The 26,404-nt window shown below is 45.9% G+C and overlaps 1 protein-coding gene across 2 annotated transcripts in view; it reads right to left on the minus strand.

The window, feature by feature from the left end:
- The window catches only part of Kremen1 (kringle containing transmembrane protein 1), a 69,349-nt gene that overhangs the window by 5,421 nt on the left and 37,524 nt on the right, over positions 1-26,404 (minus strand). The window contains exons 4-8 of one of the 2 annotated variants that reach the window (XM_050141215.1): positions 17,925-18,049; positions 12,404-12,557; positions 4,222-4,554; positions 2,546-2,755; positions 1,351-1,435 (exon numbers count right to left, since the gene is read on the minus strand). In XM_050141215.1, coding sequence (XP_049997172.1) covers positions 1,351-1,435; positions 2,546-2,755; positions 4,222-4,554; positions 12,404-12,557; positions 17,925-18,049 — 907 coding nt within the window. The remainder of the gene's footprint in view (positions 1-1,350; positions 1,436-2,545; positions 2,756-4,221; positions 4,555-12,403; positions 12,558-17,924; positions 18,050-26,404) is intronic. The other variant, XM_050141216.1, reaches the window with a different exon arrangement.

Here is a 26,404-nt window from a genome sequence, read left to right on the forward strand (position 1 = left end):
CAACTTCCTTTCTTCAGTTTTACTCGACTAAGTGATAAAGCCTTTATCCTTTAGTTAAAGAAATGAAGACAGGTTTTGCTTCTTGTTTTATTTGAGACAGTGTCCCTTTGTAGTCCAGGCTGGCCTGATATTTATTATGTAGAAAAAGATGGCCTCACACTTGTAGCAATATTGCTGTCTTTGCCCAGTGAGCACTGAGATCACAGGCATGAGCTACTGTACCTCGCAGAAATAGGGTCTCGATGAGCTGCTCACATTGGCCTCAGTCATAATGCTGCTTCAGCTTTCTAAGTAGCTATGATTATAGGTATCTGGCTTAAATAAATGTTCAAAAATAATGTTTAGGGTGATAGGTATATTTACTGGCCATCTAGGGATAAGACAGAGTAGGGGCATACACAGGCCAACAGAGCCCCAGACACCAGCACAAACAGCACAGGGCTTCAGTGCTGCTCTCGGCCTGGATCTAAGACATTTTCCATAGCAAACAGCAATAAATGCAGAGGCCATGGCTGGTCAAATGCGGAGAACAAGGGATTGTTGAGCCTTAAAATGGATACCATTAAGGTCAGGGAACACTATGGAAATAACATGAGAGACAGGTGATATGAAGTGCTGTCTTATGGCTATGGCATGGCTTTGGCACTCAGGGAGTTGTGGCAGCCATGGCGGCACACACAGGGTCTGTATAAGACTGAACTAAATGTTTAGTCACAGGTAAGGGAGTGGCTTGTGGGTGAATGGCAGAGAGGGGGTTGGAGGTGAGGAGTCAGTGAGCTGCTCATGCTCCAGTGCACGGCTCCACACCCACGTCCACGTGGGCAGCCCTGCCTGAGCACAGTGGGATGGGGGCCTGGTAGGGGTGATGGGAGGAGGGGAGAGGAGAGGTGTGGGGTGGCTGTGAGCAGAGTGAATTCTATACATGTATGTGACTGTCAAAGAATAAATTAGTGCAGATTATTAAGCAGCACTAACTGAAATGTTGAAATTCTCTTTGTAAGACTTCCTTAGTTTCTAGAGGCACTAAGAAAAATGGACAGTACTGTCCTAGGAAGCTTGACTTAAATGCAAACCTCTGTAAGGGAACAGCACAAACACCCAAGCAGAACTGCTGTTTCCTCTGCCAGCATGGTTTCAACCCTTCCTGGAACTGCATCTACTGAACACAGAATCCCTCCACCTCAGTGTGATCTGTCCTGTTGTCTGTTTCTTTTGAGAGGAGGAGGAACGGTCTCTGACTTGTGCTGCTGGGACTCAGCCTCTGGAGTCACACTCAGTTCACAACTGTACCCAAAGGAAGAATGGCAGAGGCAAGGGCTGCCGGGCCTCCCCGCCCTCTCCTGTACTCACTTAAATGTGACATGCAGAAGGATCTTGGCAACGACGGCTGTGACTGTGAGGATGAGGAGGGTTGCCAGGCCATACACGGTCCATCCTGCAAGTGCAAAGAGAGCTCACCAGATTTGTCTTTATTTTCCAAAGGAGACTGGCGGTGCTGGGGGCTCTGTCCACTCTGCAGGTGGGAGCAGCCAGCAAACCTGGCAGTGGAGTAACAGGAGCTGGGCTGAGCATGGAACTTTCTTATGGCTTTGCCTTGTTCTGAAACTTCCTCTGTAAATTCCAAACACTGGACTTGGAGTCAAAGGGGGTGTGGTGAATCTGTCTGCCACCAGAACTCATCAGTCAGTCACCTAGAAGTCTTTGGGTCCCAGTTCTCTGTCTGAGCAACGAGAAGTGTGACCTATGAAATTCTGGAATCTAGTCAAATGGTGTGGGGGCTGGAGAGGCCTCCCTCCTTGACCTTCTACGGTGAGCTCCACAGAGGACAGGGAGAGTGTGAAGACCTCATGACCAAATGATAGATGGCCCCAGCTCATTCAGAGACCATGCCCTCGACAGAAAAGGAGGGAAGGAGATCACGGCCCATGTCTCTCCTGCATGGTTTCTCTTCACAGCTCTTAGTGCTTCTGACCTTTGACAGTGTGTCTGGTTTTCTTCCTCCCACTGGCAACCACAGGAAATATGCACAGTATTGTCCTAGCATTCTGTGTGCACTTCGCTCTGCAGAAGGGGAGGAATGTCTGGCCTGTGCTGTCCAAAGCTTAGAGACTAGCCTCATGTTTGTAGACAAAGAAGGGCAGGGGTTTATCTAGTTCAGTGTATGGTCCAGTGTTTAGAACAGTGCATCGTATCACTGGAGGAATTCTGTGTCTTTTGGTCTTATTGTTTCTCTCCATTTTGGTGCATGTTCTATGGCTGGGCCAACCTCTAGCCTGTATGTACCTTCTGAATAAGCTCTACCCTGGGGCTCTAGAAAGATGTTCCCAGAATGGTGTCTTTTCTTATAATGATGAAGAAACCAGCATAGCTGTTAATCACAGGTACCAAAGGCACACAGAGTCCATCTTTAGAAGGGACCTAAGTTGAGGAGAACTTTCTCTCAAAGGTCATGCAGACTAGAGGTTGCAGAGCCAATATCCCAACCTGTGTCTGAAGGAGAAGCACCCACAAGCGCCTTTGTTTCTGGAAGGGTTGAGGGAACTACCTTCCACTCTGTGGCTGCTGGCCCCAACTGATGGTGCCCAGGAATGGCTACCTGGGACAGTCTGCGGTGGGTGGCTGGGGCTGGTGGTGATGACATAGAGGACTTTGGAAGAGTGGGCAGCACTGACGCTGAGGTTGGCTTGTTCGGTGATCACCTCTGTCAGTGTCTGGTTGACTGGAGGCCTCTCCTGTGGTGGTTCTTCCTTGGTGGCTAGAAGATCAAAAGGATTAACCAGAGAAAGCCAAGGAAGACAGCAAGAAGAAGAACACTGCTCTGGTCGGGGTGAGGCCATTTCTATTTTTCTTTCTCTGTATGTGAGAGAATGTTTTGATGGGTGTGGGTGCACATGCATGTGGGTGCATGAGTATGGGTATAAACACATGTGAGGTGCACGTGTCTGGGTGTACATGCATGTAGGGTGCGTGTGTGTGGGTGGACATGCATGTGGGGTACATGTGTTGCAGACACACATGCATGTAGAGTGCATTGTGTGGGTGTATGTATGTGTGGGGTGCAAGTATGTGGGTGCACATGCATGTGGAGTGCATGTATGTGGGTCTCATATAGCCCAGGCTAGCCTCCAGCTATGTAGTTGAGGATGCCCCAAACTTTTAATTTTCCTGCCTCTACCACCCAAGAGCTGGCATTACAGGTATGTGCCAGAAGTGCTGAATGAGACCTGTTCTGATTCAAGCATACACGCCGTTTCCTCTTCTGGTCTCCCTGATAACAAAGTAGAACCTGTCAGGCTATAGCAGGTAGTGGCTATGCAGGGGCGGAAAATAGAGACCACTGATTCTAGTCATGAGCTGGTCTCTCAGACACGGAACCCCACCTTTGTGCTCTGCAGTACCTCCTTGCTATGACCAACCCAATCCCACCTCCTCCATTAGTCTGCACCACTTACTCTAGCCCACTACCCTAACTTCTGTTGAGTTGTGCAGTTCAATACCTGTGCTTTTCAGGGGCTAGCAAAGGCTCATGTCTGCACATATGTTCATAGCAGAGGGGAAGAGTGTACGTCCCTGAGAAAAGATGGCAAGTAAGTTTGTGGGACTGCCTGGGATGTTTAGAAGAAGCAGAATGGACGAACTGACCATTTAGGAGCCTTTCACCTGCCGTCCACCTCTCTTATCTATCCATTTGCTTGTCTATAAAACTGCCACTAACACTACTAAACCAGGCTGAAGAGAGGGCTCAATGGCCTGCTCTTTCAGAGGACCTGAGGTTGGTTCCCAGCACCCATGTAAGGCAGTTCACAGCTGCCTGACTATACCTTTAGCTCCTGGTGATCTGGTGCCCTATTCTGGTCCCCAAAGCAACCCACATACCCGTGGCATACACTCACAAAGATATAAATAAAATCTAAAATAAACAGAAATATTAAAATAGTGAAATTGAAATATAAACCAATTGTGCACTGGAAGGTGGGGAGTTGGGCACTGGAGGGTGGGGAGCTGTGCACTGGAAGATGGGGAGTTGGGCACTGGAAGGTGGGGAGTTGGGCACTGGAAGGTGGGGAGTTGGGCACTGGAAGGTGGGGATGAATCAGTGTTAAGATCATCTGCAGCTGAGTCAGTAGGTCCATGTCTGCCCCAAAAGAACCACTGTAGGCTTGAAAACCCTGGTAAGAAAGAGAAGGCCAAGACACCTATGCTCCCAGAAGGATGTCTTACCTTGGTAAAAGACAGCAAATCCCTGGGCCTGATTGATGTGATCAGAGAAGAAATACAAAATGACAAAATCCAGAGAGACATTAAAGGACAAGGGCGGGTGGTTCCTTCCATTGAAGCGGACCAGGACACGGTGGGTGTAGCCGTCCAGCAGCTCCACCATGTCTGCGGAATCCCTGATATCAAATAAGGTGAAGTTGAAATGGATGTGAGAGGCTCCTGGGACCCGGATAGTCCAGTAGCAGACCCTCCCGGTGGCATAGGTGTCTGGGAAGTCAGGAGAGTAGACCACGGCTGCCATGGCTGAGTAGTTCCCACCGCAGGCGCCCACGAGAGCTGCAGAAGAGAAGACAGTGGGCCTGAGTCTCAGCCTTGGGCTCCTCTCTAATTCGGCACAACAAACTCCTAAGAAATGTGATCCTATTAGGGACATTGTTTCCAGCTACAAAACCAGACCATCTTGGGTTTTAGGATCAAATCACAAAAGGAATCACTTACACCCTGAACGAATGCCTGTGTAGACTATTTGGTTCCCCCAGGAGACTGTACACTTAGTGCTCAGAAGAGCAGCCTACGCTGGGGTTTGGCTGGAGTCAGGCAGTCTGGATTCAGGACCAGCAGAGCCATGTGATCCTAGGGGCTGCACCTCATTCCCAGGCCTCTCACTTGTGTTTCCAGTTTAGGGCCAGCACCTGCTCCTGTATCCTGTGACAGTGAGAGGACACGGGAGATAAAGTGCATGGCGACACGGGGACCTCCTGGCAGAGGAGGGGGTTTGCAGACTCAAGTCCTCAAGGGAAGGGCTTGCGTCTCCTCAGGGCTGCAGGACCTCAGAGGCACAGTGCTCGCGTGAGGGGGAACAAGTGCCTAGCATGTGTGGCCATGGTTGGATCCCCAGAAGCACCCAAGGGGTGAGCCCAGATTCAGGAGCTCTGTATCAGCTATGCTTTCTCTGGACTTATTTTTGATTGACAAGTCTTTAGAAAGGTGATATGGCCACTTTCTGTCTCACCACAACCTTGGAGATGAAAGACTTCAGGAGGGAGTGCAGGAATAGGATTTACAAGATAGTTTATTCCTCAGTGCTGGGATGGGACCCAGGGCCATGAGCAGGCTCAGCAAGCACTCTTCCCCTGAGCTACATCTCCACAGGCGCTAGGCGAGTTCTTCTCTAGGTAGCACACAAAGAAGTAAAGAAAATACACTGCTTTGCTGGCCCTGGTGGTGGAGCCTGTAGTTCTAATGCGGAGGAGGCTGAGGGCAGGATGGTCAGTTCAAGACCCTGTCTCAAAACACCAAACGCTGGCGAGAGCTTAGTGGTAGCGCCCCTGACTAGCGAGTGTGTCCCTGGGGTTGATCTCTGGGAAAACAAACAAAGCAAGCTTCTTTCTCATCCTAGGAATGAGAAAGCTCAAGATCAGAAGCCGAGGTCTCAAGACAACCAAGGAAATTTAATACTAACAAGTACAAATTGGGCCACAGAATTGAGCTCATCTGTGCCAGAGCACAGGAGAGAGGTGACCACCACAGAGCACGTGAGACAGCTGCAGTTCAAACTGTAACAGGTTCCCAGGGGCAGCGTCAGCCTGACTTTTCCACTGAGGGCACCGGGAGCCTGAGATACTGTGGTGTTTGCCTCCCAGCACTGGCAGGAGTGAGCAGTGTCAAGCAGTCAGCCAGAGTTCCACTTGGTGGCACAGGCGTGTAGGAGGTGAAAGGTTGCTGCTAAGGGCAAGCCTGGAACACCTCCTACTTCCCGGGCCCTCCTTTCAAAGGAGGCAAAAGCCCAGTTGCTGGGAGAGGGCAGTTAGTTCATTGCTCCCGGGGCCATCGGAGAGAGGCAGATGTGAAACATGTTTGAGCCTGGGGAGGGAGTAGACTACTTTCTTAGTAACAAGGTAAAGGCCCACTGCTTCTGGGAGATGGGGGATTGGCGAGCCACTGAAATCACCTTGATCCTGTGGCTAGTGGCATGCCCTAAGCTGAAGATAGGCAGGGGAACCAGCAACCCCCATGCCTTTCCACAAAGAGCACCAAGTAACAATGGCCATCTCCTACAAGGGCAGGACACAAAAGACCCTGCTCAAAGCTGAGCGTGGAACTAAATACTAAATACTAAATACTAAAAAACCACTACTTTACTCTACTGTAACCACAACTTCGGGAATCTGAGGGTGCCTGCATCAAAGGGAAAGACAGACAAACACCCCAAACCTAGCTCAGCTACTGACAGACCCAGCCTAGTTCCCAAACTAAGCAGGCCGCCCAAGTATAAATGCTATTTACTTTAGCAGCTACCATTCCACCCACAGTGTGTGGCATTAAACAGAATACCACAGCACACACATAAAAGCAAGACAACATGGGGGAAGATTCACTGTCAAGATAAAAAGCAATCCATGAACAAAATGCATGAGTGACCCAGATGTTGGAACTGTCAGCCACAGAGGCTGCAGGAATACAGTACAGCCTATAGTGAAAAGAAAGACACACACTAGGACAGATGAGAAACCCAAGACGGGTGTGGACACAACAGGAAAAGTCGAGTGAACGAGGCATGTACTACAAGACTATAATTCTAGCACTTAGAAGACAGAGGCAGGAGGATTAGGAATTTCATGAAATTTGAGATCAGCCCTGTCTCAAAAACCCAAAGGAATCAAATGTTGGGACTGGAGAGATGGAGAGATGGCTCAGCAGTTTTGAGTGCACACTGCTCACGCAAAGGACCCAAGTTAGGCTCTTAGCACCCCTGTCAGATGGTCACAACTGCCTGTAAATCCAGCTCCAGTGGACCTGAAGCCCTCTTTTGGCCTCCACTGGCACTGTTCTCTCTCTCTCTCTCTCTCTCTCTCTCTCTCTCTCTCTCTCTCTCTCTCTCTCTCTCTCACACACACACACACACACACACACACACACACAAACCTAAAAATAAAAACAAACAACAACAAAAACAAAAACCTAACAAGATGAGGCCAGTGGAGGAGACAGTATTTAGGAGACAGAGGCAGGCAGATCTCTGTGAGTTTGAGGTCAGTTTGGTCTACAGAGTGAATTCCAGGGCAGCCAAGGACAGCTAAGGCTACATAGAAAAGCCCTATCTTGAAAAACCACAAAACTAAACCAAAATAACAACAACAAAACCAAAACCCCACAAAAAACAACAAAAAACAAACAAAAACCTCAGAGTCAAATGTAAATGCTAGAAAAGAAATGAAACAGCATCGGTGGTGAAGTATTCCTTGGACTTACCTGTACACAAAGCACAGCTGAGGAGAATTAATAAAGACACATCAGTAAAACATATTACCCAAAATGAAACAGAGAAGAAACAAAAGATCAGAGCATCTAACGTCTGCAGAGGGGCTTGGCAGTGCTAACAATGCAACCTGTTCTGTGTGAGCGCACACAGAAAGCACATATTTCATACGAGATATTTGCAGCCAGGTTCTCTGGCCATGCTTAGATCCAAGGGCAGCTGCTATCCTGCCAGACACCTGTAGTCACCTAACAAGACTCAGGACTGACTGCTCCTTCTCTTTGTTATTATGTAGATCGCCTGGGAAGAGGTGTGGATTCCAGGTGCTGACTAAGTTGCAGGCACTCCTGGGTCCGCCAGAAAGAGAATATTAATGAGTTTCTACCTTGGTTTACCTGGGGGGAATAAAAGGTTTGAAGAATAAACGGGGGTAGATCTTCAGGAATGAATGAAGCCCTAGATGCCCTTCCGATATTGCTGTGTGAACTGTGTCTCATTATTTCCCGCACCTCCGTATCAGTCCAGTTAGGGAAAAGTAGTTTTTATATTGGGGCTTCGGACTCCAACAAGCTTCCGTGGACCAAGAAAGAAAATCATCAGGGACACTGGGCATCACTGACCACAGATTTTAAAGCACAAAACTGGATCAGTTATAGTATGATCTACTTATTTTGTTATTGTTAATAAAAGGAATCCTAGCTGCTAAAAAGAATTAAAGCTGGCAAACTTGGGCTTACCTTGGCTCTGGTGCTTACTAACTGAGGTAACCACTTTATTTGGGGGGTTTCTTTGTTTTGTTTTTGTTGTTTTGTTTTTGTTTTTTGAGATAAACTCCTATATATAGCTGAGGCAAGCTTTGAGGTAAACACTGTACAATGTCCAAGTTAGAATCTGCAAGATCTGCTATAACTGGGCTGGGCTGGACAGTTACACTATACGATGAACTGTGTCCCCCGAAAGGATGGTTCAGTTCCTACTACTAGAGTCTTTATACATTAATCACGTTAAGATGATGTCAAAATGGTTAGAGAGGGTTTTATGTGCCGTGGCCACAGCCTTCATGAGACCCACAGGAACAAATACACAAAGTGGGAAGATGGCAATGTCTGGGGAAACAGAGGAGCGGGTGAGCAGCTGTAAGCCGATGGACGCCAGAGAAGTTGGTGATGGTCGGAATCTGCAATGTCCCCTACAGGCTCATGTTTTGATTTTCCGTCCTTAGCTGGTAGTACTATCTGGGAAGGGGTGAGCAGCTGAAGGTTATATAGTATACCAATACCTGGCTCTGGTACCTTCTATGATCTCTGGTCTATCACCATATGAATGGTCTCTGCCTCATGGTCTGGCCACCATGAACTGAATTGTTCTGACATCCTTCCTTGCCATGACAGACAGAGCCCCCTGAAACCATGAGCTAGACTAAACACTTCCTCTGGAAGCTGCTCCTGTCAGATATTTGGTTAATATGACGCAGAAGTAACTAACAAGAAACTGGTACTAGGAACGTTGGTGACTGTCTGGGAACCAGTTCACAGGAGGAGGGCAGAGGGTGGAGAAGCAAGCTGGAGGAGTCTCAGAGTAAGAGATTTCTGTGAATGCAGGAGCCAGAATATCAACAGAAGTGAGTGTGAGGCCTGCGAGGCTTTGGGTCACAACAAGGGCTCTCGTGAGCAGAACTGTGGCCTGTCCTGTGCATTCTTGCATAGATTTTGTCTATGTCCTGCTGTATCCTGAAATTTTAAGTGAGGTTAAATTAAAAAGTAATGGAAAATAACTCAGCAGAAAAAAAATTGAAGATAGTACAGCATTCTGCTTGTAATATGGTTTTTTTAAATATTTATTTATTTATTTATTTATTTATTTATTTATTTATTTATTATGTATACAATATTCTGTCTACGTGTATGCCTGCAGGCCAGAAGAGGGCACCAGACCCCATTACAGATGGTTGTGAGCCACCATGTGGTTGCTGGGAATTGAACTCAGGACCTTTGGAAGAGCAGGCAGCACTCTTAACCACTGAGCCATCTCTCCAGCCCTTGTAATATGGTTTTTATGGGTGTCTGTTAGCTAGGTTTATCATGAGACTTCAGAGAAAAAGACACGGAGCAAAAATGAGAATTAAACAGTTTGGTCAGAAATGAGTATGTTTAAAGTCACAGACAAAGCAAATTAGAAAAAGAGGCCACAGTTGTCAAAGACAGGAATGCCACTTTGGACTGAGACAAAAAAGTTCTCTGATGGCATTTCAGGGAGTGGCAAACTGTCACCCACCGAAGGCTCTGGGTGTATCTAGGAGGTTTTACAGGAGAGGGGCGGCCAAGGGCTGCTGGAGAAGTGGTTTCCGAGCTTATGTGCCCAGCACTCGGTAGCTGCAGCCACAGCCCAAGCAGGCCTGGGCACATCACAGGCTCTCAGCAGAGCTCGCACTGTAACATGGTACTGGTTTCACCGGCATGCCAAAGGCAAGACCTACAGAGTCATGGTGGTTTCACTGACACCTCAGATGTTCTTCAGAAGCTTTCTCCCTTGTTTCTTGAGACAGGAGCTTGCCAAGTAGTAGGCTAGGCTGGCTAGCCACTGAGTCCCAGGACTGACCTACCTCTGTCTCCTAGTGCTGTAATGACAAGCAGGTGTCACCATGCCCAGCTGAGCCATCGCCCCAGCCCTGCACAGACATGAGACTGAAGAAAGTCCCTGACAGATTATGCAGGAAGCTATGAGAGTAAAGCATAAATGTCAGTGGGGACCTTGGGACATGCCAGGAGCACAGAATGCCTGTTGAGAAAAGCAAAGAAAGAATGTACGTGTGTTTAGAGTGGCAGGGCCATGTGGGCAGGGTACCCAAGCCTGTTTGGAGTCAACGCCATGATACATATCCAGATGGCAGGAATGGAGCACTAGGATTTAATATGCCTGGCTTTGAACTTTCTGTGGTCCACTCTTACTGCCTTCCTGCTCCTGCTGTTTGGAAATGAGGATGCTGACACCTGCCACAGTATATTGGGAATGTGTGACTCCTTTTGGTGTCATAAGGATCAGGGTTCAAAGTTTGCCTATGTTTTGGAAGAGACTTTAGACATTTGAACAGAGTCGAGGTTGTTAAGACTTACGGTTGGGGGCTGGAGAGATGGCTCAGTGGTAAAGAGCACTGGCTGCTCTTCTAGTGGACTTGAATTTAATTTCTAGCACCTATATTGCTTCTCATGACTATCTGGCTTCTGAGGACATCAGGCATGCACGTGGTGCACAGACAAACATACAACAGAAGCACCCATATGCAAAATAAAAAAATAATAAAGTCTCGGTTTCAAACAAAGACTGTGAAGACTTCTAAGTTGGACTAAGTGCATTTTGTACTGAGATGGCTATGAACTTGGGGATTCTGAGGTGACTGTTCCCACTTGAGTCTGAAATGTCTTTGCTTATTCCTCTGGTTGGGAAGATATGGAATGAACTGTTTCCTCCACGCACCAAAGCCACTCCATCACTCCTCCTGCTGTAACGCCCTGAAACCCTCCGAAGCCACGGGCCAGAAGAAATCCTTTCCTGCCATAAGTTGCTTCTCTTCTGCGTGTCAGCCACAGTTTCTGGAGCCTTGGGAGAGAGCATGGCCTGCTGACATCTTGACTGGGGGCTTCTGTCTTTGAGAGAGAGTGAGTTCTATTGACTTAAGCCCCACAATTTGTGATCTTCATTGTAGCAGCTCTAGGAAACAAGTCTCGTGAAGGTTTTGTTCAAAGTGGAACTCCCTGCCTAGTCGAGATGTCACAGGTGCATGCCTGGTCCCTAGGCCATCAAAGACCAGCAGATGAACTGAAGAATCCTCAGTCACTCTCTCTTCTGTGCCTTTTCTTTCTAGAGTGTTAACATCGGGTGCCATAGCTCTCATGAGGTCTCACTGAGTGTGTGTGGATTAGGACAAGGGATAAGAGGACAGTGCTGGAAGGATCAAGGCTCAGGATCCACCCTTCACTTGGCATAGCTTTGCCTCTTGCTGGTGCCTCACAAATGAGGTGGGACAGAGAAGTGGAGGCTCAGGCAAACACACAGACAGGGCTGGAAAAATGACTTGAAGTATTTGCAAAGTTATCTTCTCAGATACACACTGGTGAGGCCCAAAGCCCCAGTGCATACAAACACAGAGGGGGATGTTTTTACAAGAGCACGCGAGAGCAGGTGCTCTATGAAAATGCAGGAATGCAGTCTATGGGCTAACCTGAGAGCCTCGTCTTTCTGCTTGTCAAAGTAGCACCAAGATGGCTTGTGGGGAGTACAGAGGCTCTGCACGCACAGATTAGCACCAGGGGAATCAGGAATGATAAGCACACTCAAAGGAAGGGATGACTAACCTGTTATCCACCCAGAAGGCTAGGAGGGAATGCAGTTCATAGCTTGGTGACCTCCCCCAAACCTTTATCATGAGCTTATCAATCTATAGAACCGATCTTTATGGAAGATGTCACATTTATTTAAAAAGAGTTTCAATATAGTCACATCTTAAGCTTTACTGTGTATATGGGACTGAGTGGATTATCACCAGGAAATTTTTCACCAAATTATGCAGCTTAAATATGCCTAAAATAAACTACTTGGGGTCAGATGAAGTTTGAACCAACATTAGTTACTGAGTCATGCTGAACTTGTCCCCGAGAATCGTTACTCTGATGGCCATGGTAGTCTATGACCAGCAAAGACACTTGCAAATAGCCAAGCTCCTTAGAACACTAGTCACAACTACAGCCGGACACTGTTGTCTTTCTAGAGGAGGTCACAGTCGGCCTTTCTGTGCATCAGTCCCAAGAGCTGAGTAATGGTTGGCATCACATGACAGGTGCTTCATGAGTACTGATGAGGAATGAATAAATAATGGAAAGGTAGTGGGCAGGCTTGCTGCCCTGGTCATGCCTTTGGCACCATACTCACTGTCAAAGAGGATAATCCTGCCGTCTCCACCACAGGGCTGTGTGTGGTCCCCAAAGCAGACACTATTGCACTCAGTGCTGGCTGCCTCCCCGTGCTTCCAGTAGTCAGGATTGTTCCCGCAGAAGCATGCGTAGCCCGACTCCATCCCGGCAAACTGCCACACGAGAAAAAGACTGTGAGGACTTCTAAGCTGGACCAAATGTCTTTTGCACTATGAGATGCGATGAACTTGGGGGGGTCTGGGGTAAATGTTATCACTCGCTGATGAGAATGTTACGGGGGTGGTGTTGAAATAGGAGCGGCGGTGCTGCGTCCCCAACACCCCGGCTGCTTGGCTAGCTCATGCCCGAAATAACAACACACAAACTGTATTCATTTAAGAACTGCTTGGCCCATGAACTCTAGCCCTTACAGGCTAATTCTCGCACCTGGACTAGCCCATTTCTAATGATGTGTGTAAGCACCCCAAGGTGCGCTTACGGGGAAGATTCTAGCCTATGTCCATCCTGTGTTGGAGTTGCCTGGGAGAGCAACTCTGCTCCAGAGAGCAGAGCTGTCGAGTCTACCCAGGAGCAGAGCAGAGTCTGACCTCACTTCCTCTTCCGCCCAGCATCCTATTCTGTTTATTCCACCCACCTATGTTCTAAGCTATGAGGCCAAGCAGTTGGTTTATTATAATTAACCAATTACCTTCCTCCATCAGGGTGGTAGTGAGCAATCAGCCTCAGTTTCCTAGTCCAACCTTTCCCGTGATCTCTCCTTAGTTTTACTGCCTATTCTAAGCTCCACACCACTGTGTTCGCTGTCTGTGAGGATTCCTTTCTAATGTTCTCATTCCCACTGCATGGAACTAAATCTTTAAGGAGGACAACATTCCTTAAACGTGAAATACTCATGAAACAGCTAAACATTCTACTGACTGTTTACTATGTGCCAAGATTTTATTAAAAAATGTTTTAATCAGCCGGGCGGTGGTGGCGCACGCCTTTAATCCCAGCACTTGGGAGGCAGAGGCAGGTGGATCTCTGTGAGTTCAAGACCAGCCTGGTCTACAAGAGGTAGTTCTAGGACAGGCTCCAAAACCACAGAGAAACCCTGTCTCGAAAAACCAAAAAAAAAAAAAAAAAAAAAAAAAAAGTTTTAATCTTTCAGCTGGGCGGTGGTGGTGCACACCTTTAATCCTAGCACTCAGGAGGCAGAGACAGGCAGATCTCTGTGAGTTCAAGGCCAGCCTGGTCTATAGAGTGAGTTCCAGGACAGCCAGGGCTATTACACAGTGAAACCCTGTCTCGAAAAAACAAAAACACAAAAAACAGAAACAAAAAATATTAACCTTTACTTTTATATGTATGGGTGTTTTCCCTGTATGTCTGTTTGTGCACTGTCTGTGTGCAGTGCCTGGAGAGGCCAGAGAGAGGACACTGGATTCCTGAGACTGAAGTTACAGATAGTTCTGAACTGCAGTGTGGCTGCTGGGAATTAAACTCAGGTCCTTTGGGGCTTTAGTTATCTTTCCAGTCCTTAAGATTTTTTTTTTATGTGTATGTGAGTCTGCGTGTCCATCCATCTGTCCATCTGTGTATGGTGTGTCTGTGTGTTTGATATACACAAGTGCAGGTGCCCACAGAGGCCAGGAGATGGTGTCAGATCTCCCAGTGCTTGAGTTAGAGATGACTGTGAGGTGTTGAACAGATCGGGTACCAAACTCCAGTCCTCTGCAAGAGCAGTATGTACTCGTAACTGCTAAGTTATTTCTCAGGCCCCTAAAACTCATTTAAGCCTCATTTACATTTTAATTTTCTTTTTAATATTAATACACTAATTGAGCACATAGTCCTGCAGGAGCCAATCCTCCAGTACGGAACAAGCTGTGCCACACTGGGAGCCTTTTGGTCCCCACAACTATTATCCAAGTTTTTTTTTAAATATTTATTTATTTATTTATTATGTATACAACATTTTGTCTGTGTGTATGTCTGCAGGCCAGAAGAGGGCACCAGACCCCATTACAGATGGTTGTGATCTACCATGTGGTTGCTGGGAATTGAACTCAGGACCTTTGGAAGAGCATTGCACATGGCTCTTAACCACTGAGCCGTCTCTCCAGCCCCCGATTATCCAAATTTTTCTGCTAGTTTCATTTTGTCATTCTGAGAACATAAAATAGCCTAAACAACAACAACCACCCAGCTCAGCATTCCTGTGAAGCTCATTACATTGGAGTCTCTACCAGTTCACTGCTGTAGTTCACCCTACACAGTTCTGTAAATGTGGAACCGGCACTACGCAGTCACCCAGTTCCAGGTTTCACTATGATGAATAGACTTCTGTAAGCATCTGTGTACAGATTCTTGTCCTGGGCAACAATTAGGGGTGAAATTATTGGGTTTAACTTTTTTAAAGAAACTACCAACCTTTCCCAGGACACCTGAGCCAAGCTACATTACAATGCTGTGTGTGAGCTCTCATTGCTCTGGACCCTTGTCAGCACCTGCTACTGTAAGTATACTTGACTTCAGCCACTCTGAGGACTGTCTGTCTCACAGTGACTTTAATTTGCTGTAGTTTAATGACTAATGATGTATATAAGTTTATTTGCTCATTTGCCACTGGTGTGTCAGCTTTGCCTATTTTAAAACCATGTTGCCTGGCATTTTACTATTATGATCTTTATTTTGTACATGTTTTAGATCAAGCTCGACCCCACCAGTAGGCGGCAGTTTCCCTGAGCTGAGGCCCCAGATTTAGCAGAAGGAGAAAGTGAACTGAGCACCAGCACCTCACCCTCTGCTTCCTGACTGCTGTGCTGTAACAGCTGCCTCACGCTCCTGACGCTGCTTCCAGGCGCAACTGAACAGACCCTTCCTCCCTAAGTCTCTCTGTCTCAGTGCTGGGGAGCAAGCACACATGGCCCAACACTATCTTGCGTGGGTCTACCCCACTGCTTCAGTACCATTTGTTGAAGACTATTCTTTCCTAACTTTGGTAATTTTGCTGACAATCAATTGACATCGACTTATAGGCTCACTTTGAACTGTGAAGTCTACTGTGTGCACTGTTTTCATGGCCTTCTCACAGTAACTCTTTCCCGCAGTTTAAAGTCAATCTTTGTCTAAGCTAAGATGCAAAACTAAAGGTTTCCTTTTCTTCACAAAGAGCTACAGTGTTTCTTCAGAAGTACTTGATGACAATCCTTCACTGTTGAACTGCCTTGAGACATTCATAAAAATCAATTGTTTACATCTGTGTTAGGTCTGCTTCTAGATGGTTACGTTGATCTGCAGCAGATTTCAGAAAAGGCCAGAAGTAAATATTCTTTATTCTGTGGGCTACACAGTCTCTTTCTCTACCGGCTTCATGGCCACACAATGAAAACAGCTAGAGACAATTTGTAAATGAACAGGCATGGCTCTGTTCAATAAAACTTTATTTACCCAAACAAAAAATAACAGCGGGTGGTGGGATTTGTCTGTGGTCAGTTTCTGACTGGCTCATGATGGCTCTTGGTGACTTTATGATAATCTACAGTTCAGGTGACAAAATCTCATAAAACTGCCCTTAACCAAAACCGCTCTCGTGATCTTAAACACTCTTTGGATGTCAGGGTTGGCCATTTTTGTTTTGCATTTTTGAGGCATTAACCTTGCCCTGCCCTTGCTTGTCCTGGGCAAACTTTACTACTGAATGTTGTCTCCAGAGTAGCTTGCTGTTTTTTTAAAGCTCTATTTTTTTTTAATTGGATTCCGTTTAATTTATAGAGTAACCTGGGAGCAATTTCCACTTTAATAATATTCGAGTTGTCTCAGCTGTAAACGGGAAAGTCTATATCATCCTGTAGTTTTCTACAGTCTTAGATATCTTCTGAATGAGTTCTTAAATCTCATTTATTAACCTTGCCTTATTTTTGCTCCCAGTGTTGACGGGATCCAGGGCTTTACACACGCCAGGCAAGTGCCCTGCAACTAGGCGACACTCTGGCCCAACTTATTCTCAAGTTTCTATACTCGTGTAAACTGCTAATATCTTCTTTTCTATTCTTTTTTTTTTAAACAAAAAGATTACTGAACTATACTGCAAAAGAGCATCAGGTGAGCAGACCTTGATGGTCACTTCCTATCAGTCATTACTATGATGACTGTAATATGGCAATAATTACATCATTTCTTCTATACTTACTAGTTTGCATTTGTATATCTCTCATGTGGAGAGGTGTGCTCTCTTTTGAGTCAATAAGATGCATGTAATTAATACCATCATCTGAAGCTTAAAGCATATTTAAGGTTTGGGTTTAGGTCGTGGGACCCCTGTCAAGGTATCTTTGTCCTTTTGGTAAACCTGCATTAATGTTTCTGTTCTACACGAGGTGTTTTCTCAGAACCAGCACAACATGGGCAATTTCCCCACAGAGCTGCTTTCTGGTGGAGAGCTGGGTGCTTGCTGTGCTCCTCGTTGATAAAGTGTGTGTGCTTACACAGTCATTGCACACTTATATCATTATCTAATGAAGTGTATGTGTGTGTGCATACACAGTCATTGCACACTTGTATCATTATCTAATGAAGTATATGTGTGTACATACAATCATTGCACACTTATACCATTATCTAATGAAGAGTGTGTGTGCATACACAGTCATTGCACACTTGTATCATTATCTAATGAAGTATATGTGTGTGTACATACAATCATTGCACACTTATACCATTATCTAATGAAGAGTGTGTGTGCATACACAGTCATTGCACACTTACATAATTATCTAATGAAGTGTGTGTGTGGTCATTGCACACTTGTATCATTATCTAATGAAGTGTATGTGTGTGTATGTACACAGTCATTGCACACTTATACCATTGTCTACCTCTCTACCGTCAAGGCCATGAACTTACATTCTCCAATCCCAGAGGGAACACTACCTCTGGGCTTCATTTCCGTTTTCCCCAGCTTTCCATTTATACAGCCTTCTCCAGTAGTTGGAATGCACTAGCTTGATACATTCCTATGCTCAAGTTCTGCACAGCAACCAACCATACAGTCATGGTTCAACTGTCTTGCTTAGTCATCTGCCACATGAGTTTAAAACCCAGGCAGGGTTTAATTAATTAATGGCTTTTAGACTAAACTGGTTAAAGAAAGAGGGAAAGAAAAGAAGAGAGGGAAGGATCTTTTTCTGCCTAATTTAACAGAAAAACAATAGTATTGAACTTTAGTGATTAGGAAATAAATTTCAGATAAGGAAGATGAAGAAAAGAGAACATCTGGAGAAGAGGTAGACTGGCAATTTGACAAAGAAGGGACCCATTGCCTTGACTTGATTCTCTGTGGAGTCATTAACAACCCTGCTCATAACAGATCAGAACTCAGCCAGAGGCCAAACAGGGGCTACTACCCACTCCCCATCTTTAAACTGAGTGCTGCCTTGTGCTCCTGACTCCTGAGCTCATTCTTCCCATGTGACTGACAGGTGGGCTGTTGTAATTATCTTTATCTTTTCTGTAGTTATGCACGGCAGAGCTGGTACCTTGAACCTCTGACTCCGACAAAAGCTGATGCAGGTCTGTATGGTGAGCTTGTTGGATGTTTTACTGGTGCCAGTGAGAGGAGGTGGGTTTCCATGATCTTTGTAGCAGCCAAGGTTTCCAGGCACTGGAGACAAACAAAACAAAAGAATTTCACAACATCTGGCTGGGTAAGGCTAAGAGGGAAATCCTGGCTGCGCCAGGTGTGCTGTCCCACAGTGTTTACAGCCCTGAGGGACAACACAGGCAAAAGACAACAAGCTCTAAAACAGACCGGCTGGTGCTGTTCTCTGCCAAATACCAACCATCTGCGAGTGTGGCATGAGGTCCCCATTTAGCAACCTGAAGACGTTTATTTTACTTTGCCAATGTTGGCAGAATTTGGTACTGAGGAGAACTAGGGAGGATCTCTTAAGATAGAGAGGGTGGTTTTGCTTTTGGCTCATGGCAGCCATCTCCCAGTAATTCATCAAAATGACAGACATAAAAGGAGCCTGCTATATGTGCTCTGGGCTTTGTAGGAAACATGGAGGTATTCCTTTGGTCACATACACGCAAATCTACAAGAAGGGTGATATTGTAGATACCAAGTGTTCAAAAAAGAATGACCATATGTGTTTCTACGGCAAAACTGGAAGTGTCTACGTCACTCAGCAGGCCATGGGCTTCACTGTAAACAAGCAGGTGAGGGGCAAGGTTCTTGCCAAGAGAAGTACTGTGCACACTGGACATGTTAAGAACCAAGACCTGAGCCAGGTTCCTGAAACTGGTGAAGGAAAACGACGAGAAAAAAGGAAGCCTGAAGAAGGGCATCTGTGCTCAACTGAAGCATCAGCCTGCTCCACCCAGAGGAGCACACTTTGGGGGAACTAAGGGGAAGGAGCCTGGGCTCCTGTTCCCTATGAATTCACGGCTTAATGTACAAAAGTAGTAAAAGACCTAGACTCTGTAAAAACAAAACAAAACAAAACAGAACAAAACAAAACAAAACAAAACAGAGAAGTGGTCTGGCAAGATGTCTCATGGGTAAAGGCACTTTCTTGATGACCTCAGTTTGATTTCTGGAATCCACATGGCAGAGAGAAACAACTCCCAAAAGTTGTTTTTTGGCTTTCACATGTGTGCTGTGGCATGTGCCTCCTCCTCCGGCTCCCTCCCCAGCAAAAGAACAGTGAAGCAATCAGATCTAAACTGTTCCAAGGTTACTGGAGGAGCACAGGTGGTAAGCACAGGCGTTTGAGGGCAATCTGGGCTACACAATACATTTAGACTTTGTTTCAAAAGTAAACAAACAGGCAAAAAACCAAAGGGGCCGAAGAGGTGGTTCCAAGGTTAAGAGCACTGACTCCTCACCCAGAGGACCTAGGTTGGATTCCCAGCATCCAAAATGGTGGTTCAAAGCAATCTGTAACTCCAGTTCCAGGAGATCCAGACACCCTCTTCTGTCACATACATACATGCAGGCACATACAGAGACACAACCAAACAACCCCAAACTCCCCAAAGGACCCTAAGTTAGTGTAGTACAGACAGATGTATATCCATGTTTACTGTGGAATCAACCTAGATGTCCATCAACAAATGAATGAATTAAAAAAATGTGACACACAGACAATGGTGTTTTAGAAAAAATTATAGCTGGGCATGGTGGTACACACCTTTAATTCCAGCATTCAGAAGGCAGAGGCAGATGGATCTCTGTGAATTCAAGGCCATCCTGGTCTACATAGTGAGTTCTAGGATAGCCAGGGTTACATAGAGAAACCCCCACTCAAAAAAATAAGCAAACAAAATTATTCAGCTGCACATATGAACTCACACTGGCTGTGACAGTATGCATAAGCCCTGTGCAGACTCAAGCCAGGACCACACCCCACCATGGAGAGAGGAGGCAGCAGGAGGTCCCCACTCCTAGCTGAGCAGTCATTGGTCAAGTCAGACCACGCCCCACCATGGAGAGAGGGGAGGCAGCAGGAGGTCCCACTCCTAGCTGAGCAGTCATTGGTCAAGCCAGACCACGCCCCACCATGGAGAGAGGGGAGGCAGCAGGAGGTCCCACTCCTAGCTGAGCAGTCAATGGCAAGTGACAGCTGCTGGGGGAAGGACGATCAGTTTTCTTTAACAGTGTTGCCCCTGGTAGTTTGAACACACTCCAGTAGAAAAGACCACATATCCATGAATATATATATGGGCAGTATAGATTGGATTTGATGGGAAGAAAAACAAGAGACAGAACACAAAATTGGGTGGGGAGGAAAGGGAGTGGATATGGGAGGAGTTGGGTAAGGGGTAAATATGCCTTAAAAACGCACAAAATTCTTAAAGAACCAATAATAATAAACAAAAAGATAGTGTGTGGTGTGTTTAGGCCAGAGGACCACCTTGGTGCTGTTCTTCGAGTGCCTCTCACCAGTCTGGAGCTCACCATGCGGGCTAGGCTGGCTGGCCGGTGAGCGCCAGGGGTCCACCTGTGGCCTTGCAACACTGGAGAAATATACACAGGCTACTATGCATAGCTTTCTGAAAGATATTTGCTTTTATTTTTAAGTGTATGTGTGAGTTTATGTGCACCACATACACCTGCAGAGGCCATGGGGGGCGAGGGGTTAGAATGGAAGTTACAGGTGATTGTGAACCAGATATGGGTGCTGAGAGTCAAATCTGCAAGAGCAGGAATCCTAACTGCCATCTCTCCAGCCCCAGTGCCTGGCTTTTTTTTAACTTGAACTCTGGGAGATCAAACTCAGGTTCTATGACTAGGCAATCTCCACAGCCTTTTGTATACATATGAATGATGTAGAAGGGGACTCTGCGGGGAGAGCAGACTAAAAGGAGGTAAACACAGAAGAGAAAGGAGAGCATAATAAGGAATGAAAATGACCACAGTACATGATATGCTTGAGTCAAGTATATGAAAGTATTTGCATTGCAATGTCTTTATGAATCCTATTAATCTGTACAAAAAAAATAAAACAAAACAAACAAAATGTTTCAAAACAAACCCTCAGAACCCCCTACCTTCACACTGTACTTAAACCTTTGTTCTTTGAAACAGTGAGTGGTTTCCCCAGGTCTTCTGAACAACGAGCTTTCCTTTGCTGCAGGAACAAAGGACCACAAACCTGCCATCTCCCGCAGCATTCATTACCTTTCATCTTCTGAGGGCTAGAAGAGCCAAGCAGGTTTTAATGACCAAGACAAGGGTGTCAGCACAGCTGAGCCATATTTGAAGGACTCGAAGAAGCAGCCCACCCTCTTCAGCTATGGCTACAAGGCTACCAGTTCCCTCATCACTCCTTCCCCCCCTGGCTTCCACTGTCCCGTCAGAGCTCTGACTCATAGCTTCCTGTAATGCACTGGACCCACACGGATAATCCAGGATAATCTCTCCTTCCCAAGTCTTAGCCACACTTGCGCAGTCTAATGCCATTTAAGGTCACATTCTCATAGGCTTGGGATTATAAAATCTATCTTTGGGGGTCATTATTCAGCCTACCACAGGGAGCATATTAGTGTTTTACAGCCACATGCTAGATTGTTTGGCCTAGTGAGGCAAGAGGAACATAAATACGGGTACCAACCATGGTAGCTGGCGTTCACATAGCCTCAGGGATTGTCTATGGACTAAATACTTGTACACCACTGTGATGTAATAAGAAATACACTTGGTTTCTACCCACTTCCTGCCACTTCTCTAACCCTCAAGACTCTGGGTGACTCCTTTCTAATGAGGTACCTCGTGGTGAGCTCCTGGTTAGCCTCATGGCGGGGGTGAACACCAGGAAGACCAAGCCACAATTAGTAACTAGGAATGCTCAGTCCCCCTCCCCCGTCCTCCAGGGAAGAGAAAAGGGCAGAGATGGAGTCAAGGATGTGCCCACCTGAGGACGACTCTGTTAGAACCACTAGAGATGGGGCCCACGGAGCTTCTGGGGTGATTAACATATCCATGCTGAGAAACACCGCACTCCACAGGGACAGACACTGTGGGGCTCAAAACCTTTTCGCCCTTAACCCTACAAACATCTTCAACATCTTCAACCTATCACATCCTTGCCGACACACCAGAGAATGTGTTCCTTGAGTTCTAAGAGCTACTACAGCAGACTACCAAACCTCAGGAGGAAGTCTTGGAAACCTTTACCTTGCAGACAAGCCTAGAGACCTACATTTGTGACTGGCATCTGCAGCAGGGTGTGGTCCCGCAGTGCCAAGCCTTTAACCCACGGCACTGACTCTGGGTGTTCAGAGGCAGGACAGAATTGTAAGCCATCTTGTTGGTGTCTAGAGAGCTGAAGGATTGGCTGCTGGGAAAAACTCACCCATCTGGTGTCAGAGTAAAGCCTGGATATATGGGAAAAAGATTGGTTTCTTTCCTTTTATCCCCAATTTGTATGCTGAAGTCTGAATAAACAGTGTGAATGGACTTGGGAGTGAGGCCTCCAGGAGGTAATTAGATGAAGTCAGGAAGAGTGAGCGCCCACAATGGGACAAGAAGAGGAGACAAGAGCCCATTCTTTCCCTGTCATGTGAGCACTCATCAGAACACAGCCATCAACAAGCCAGGGAGAGGGCCCACACTGCACACTGCAGACACCGGCACACTGACTCGACTCCCAGACTACTATATCTATGAAGCTGCTTGGGCCTGAGCAATTTTGTTAAAAAAAAAAAAAAAACTATACTACTTCAGAGAATTTTAGCACTTTAATCCCAGCACTCAGGAGGCAGAAGCAGGTATATTTCTGTGAGTTCAAGGCCACCCTGGTCTACATCATGAATTCCAGCCATAGTGAGACCCTGTCTCTCCCAACCTCCATGTGCACCAAATAAAAATGTATCTCTTGCCTAAAGCAGATCCCTGTCCCTAAAGTTCATGCCAAGTGTAAGCCACCCTAGTTTACGCCTTTTGTTGAGACAAGGTCTCAATATGTAGCCCTGGCAGGCATCAAGTTTTTGAGGATTACAAGTATACAAATAGGCCATGGCAAAGGCCATGGCAAAGCACTGAGGGTGGGCTGGGCTCCAGCCAAGCACATATAAAACTGCATCTTATTAAGAGCGTGTGAGCCGGACAGTGGCTCTTTCCCCTTCCTGCTTTCCAATGAGACATTCCGGCCTTGGCAACAGCTTGGCTGCAGCTTTGTAAGAGACTTCAATGCACAAGACTAAGTCAGACTAGATTTCTAACTCAAAGAATGTGTGACAATATGCCACAATAAGCTACTAAACTTGGGAGTAATCTGTTCCAAAGTAATAGATCATTAATATATGAGACATACCAAATAAGTTCCTTGCAATTAATTCATAATGAGCCAGTGGCACATCGGTTTCTTAGGAACTTAGTTTTCAATCCATGCCATTAACTCAGGATTATTAGTTGAAGTCCCTTTCCAAACACCCTACAGTTTCTTCTAGATCCAATTCTAAAACGCTAACCCAGGAGACTGGTGAGTCTGGGATAGTATTTTCCTTTAAGACTGGAAATAGCACAGCCCAGTTTATTGAGTTATGTCTGCATATCAGTCTTTTTGAGCATATAAAACATATGCATGTATGTGATGTACACACATAGGAAACTTTCCTCCCAGACCACCTGACCAGTTTATTTTATATTTGCAGAAAGTATCTCGGTTACTCCAGTCCTCACACTTCCCCTTTAAGTCATGCAGTTGCCCTCCAGTTCCCTCGCACCACACATGGTTCAAATGTAACAAATGTGGCTCCCCATACAAACTTTAAAATGACTCTTTCAGAAACAAATCAAATCTCTACAGTAGCAAGTATAAACAGGAGCACTCCAATCTCTAGTGGAGGCCAGGCCTGAGAATGTCTGAGGTTTAGGGCTTAAACAACCGCAGAACCAAGCAGCTGTAGCCGGGGCGTAGGATCCAAACTGAGCTTGCTAAAGAGGACTTCCATATGGAGACCCGAACACACACTTAGTGATTCTTACTAAGAACTACTTGGTCATGATCTTGATCATTTACTCTGATTTTTGTCTCGTTTATTCCACTACGCTCAAGTAAGGAAGTTATTATGTATAAGTCTACATCCAGCCCAAGGCGCATGGTCATAAATGCAAGGCTATTGGCTACACAAATACACATGGATTCTATAAGCTTTATTCACAAAAGTTTGGTGAGCAAATCCAGGCAGCTTGTGTCTCAGCGTGACAGTGGGGTCCTGATATGTATTCTCAAGGGATCGTTAGGAATCGGGCTGCCCTCTGCTGCCACCCTAATCTACTTGAACCTGGGCGGTTTTGTTTTCTAAAGGGATCATTAGGATGGGCTGCCCTCTGCTACCGTCCTAATCTACATGAACCTGGGTGGTTTAAGGTAATGTCCTTGCCCCACCCCCAAGCCCTACTTCTATGACACTCTGAGTTACCGCTCCCCAGTTGTCTCTTTCTTAGACCACAGCCTCTTAAACTTTCTCTTCTCACAACCCTCTTACCCCTCCTCCCCGTGACAAAACTTTGATCTGACCCAGGGTATAAAGGCTCATAAAATAGGGAACTAGGGAAATGACTCAGTCAGTGAAGTGTTTGCCTTCTAACTACAAGGACCTGAGTTTGATCCCCAGAATGAACACAAAAATATCCATGCCCACCCAAGGCTGGAGAGGTAGGGACAGGATCCCTGAGGCTCCCTGAATGACCAGTTTAGCCTAACTATATATCACGTTGCAGGCCACTGAGAGACATTGTCTCAAAAAAACAAACTTGATGGTCCCTGAGAATGACACCTGAGGTTGTCCTCTGGCTTCATATGCTTGCATATACACCTGCTGGGATCACAGGTACACACATGTAAAATAGGTAAAGGCCAAAGGTTTGCTAGTAGTAAATTATTAAAAGTTTACTTTAAAACTATTCTTTGGTGTACATATACTTTTACTATCTATTAAAGACCATAATAAACTTGTATATAAATGAAATGGATACACTCACCTATTTTTTCCATAATTAAATCTTGACTGAATACCTCATGCTGCAGGACATGAGCATCTTCGGTTTTTCATAATTGTTTACATTTTGGTTTTATAATCAATGCCGAGAAAACTGCTCCACATAATCATACAAAATGGCAAAAAGTGGGGTGAGGGCTATTTAAAAAATTGCTGAGCCAGATGGTGGTGCACACCTTTAATCCCAGCACTCAGAAGGCAGAGGCAGGTGGATCTCTGTGAGTTCCAGGACAGCCTGGTCTACAGAGCAAGTTCCAGGACAGCCATGATTGTTACACAGAGAAACCCTGTTTTGTAAAAACAAAACCAACCCCTTAAAGAAAAAAAATTGCTGGAAATTCTATTCTATAATTTCAAACCAAAATTCATTCAAAGAAGGGGAAGGAGAAGAAAAATCATTGAACTTCGTGTGTGTGTGTGTGTGTGTGTGTCCCCAATCTTGTTTGTATGTGGAAGCCAGAAGGAGGTCTCTTTGACATTTCTTGAAGCAGGCCTTGTCAATGAGGATAGTCTGGCTGGCCAGTGAGCACCAGGGATCTGCATTTGTTCCCCTAATGTGTGATCACAAATGCATGCTACCACACTTGCCGTTTTACATGGGTTCTGGAGATCAAACTCAGGTTTCCATGTTTGCATAACAAATACTATGGACCGAGCTATCTCTCTAGCATCATACTTGATTACTTTTAAGAATGAAACATCAACAACTCAAGCAGCAATATTTAAACTGAACTTCTAACATAATTCAAAGGTGTATTAATTTGATAATGCAGAGGAATGATGGTATGGAAGTATTAAAAGATTTTATTTTCCATAATTAAACTGTTATGTTTCCTTAACAGTGGTTTTCAACCTGTGGGTTGTGACCCCTTTGGGAGTTGCCTAAGACCACTGGAAAACATGGGTATTAACACTGCAATTCATAATAGTAGCAAAATGACAGCTATGAAGTAGCAATGAGAGAATTTTATGGCTGGGGTCCCCACACTTGAGCTATGTTGAAGGTCGCAGCACTGGGAAGGCTGAGCAGTAACAGCACTGCAGTTCACAACACAGTCATCTCCAGTCTCAGCGGAGGTTTTCAGGCAGCATTAGTTGTGTCATGATATATGTGCAGAGTTGAGTGTACATGGTGTGTTCAGAAGTAGGAATCATAGAAGCCACATGGTGCCACACAGGCAGGAGCTGCCAGACTCATTACAGGTTTCATTCTGGTTAGTTATAGCCACTGCACACCCAGATACTTTACTGTGCCAAGTCTCTCACAACCCTTCATGCAGTTACAGGACCCGTGGGAGCTGGGACACAGCCTACACTCAGTTACAGGATCCCGTGGGAGCTGGGACACAGCCTACACTCAGTTACAGGATCCGTGGGAGCTGGGACACAGCCTACACTCAGTTACAGGATCCGTGGGAGCTGGGACACAGCCTACACTCAGTTACAGGATCCGTGGGAGCTGTGACTTAGAGCTGCTGAGTGGTTACTGGGTAAAGCGCTTGCTTCCATG

The sequence above is a fragment of the Alexandromys fortis genome, unplaced genomic scaffold (genome assembly GCF_014885135.2).
Source record: "Alexandromys fortis isolate MF-2015 unplaced genomic scaffold, M_Fortis_MF-2015_v1.1 scaffold_7, whole genome shotgun sequence".
NCBI classification, from domain to species: domain Eukaryota; kingdom Metazoa; phylum Chordata; class Mammalia; order Rodentia; family Cricetidae; genus Alexandromys; species Alexandromys fortis.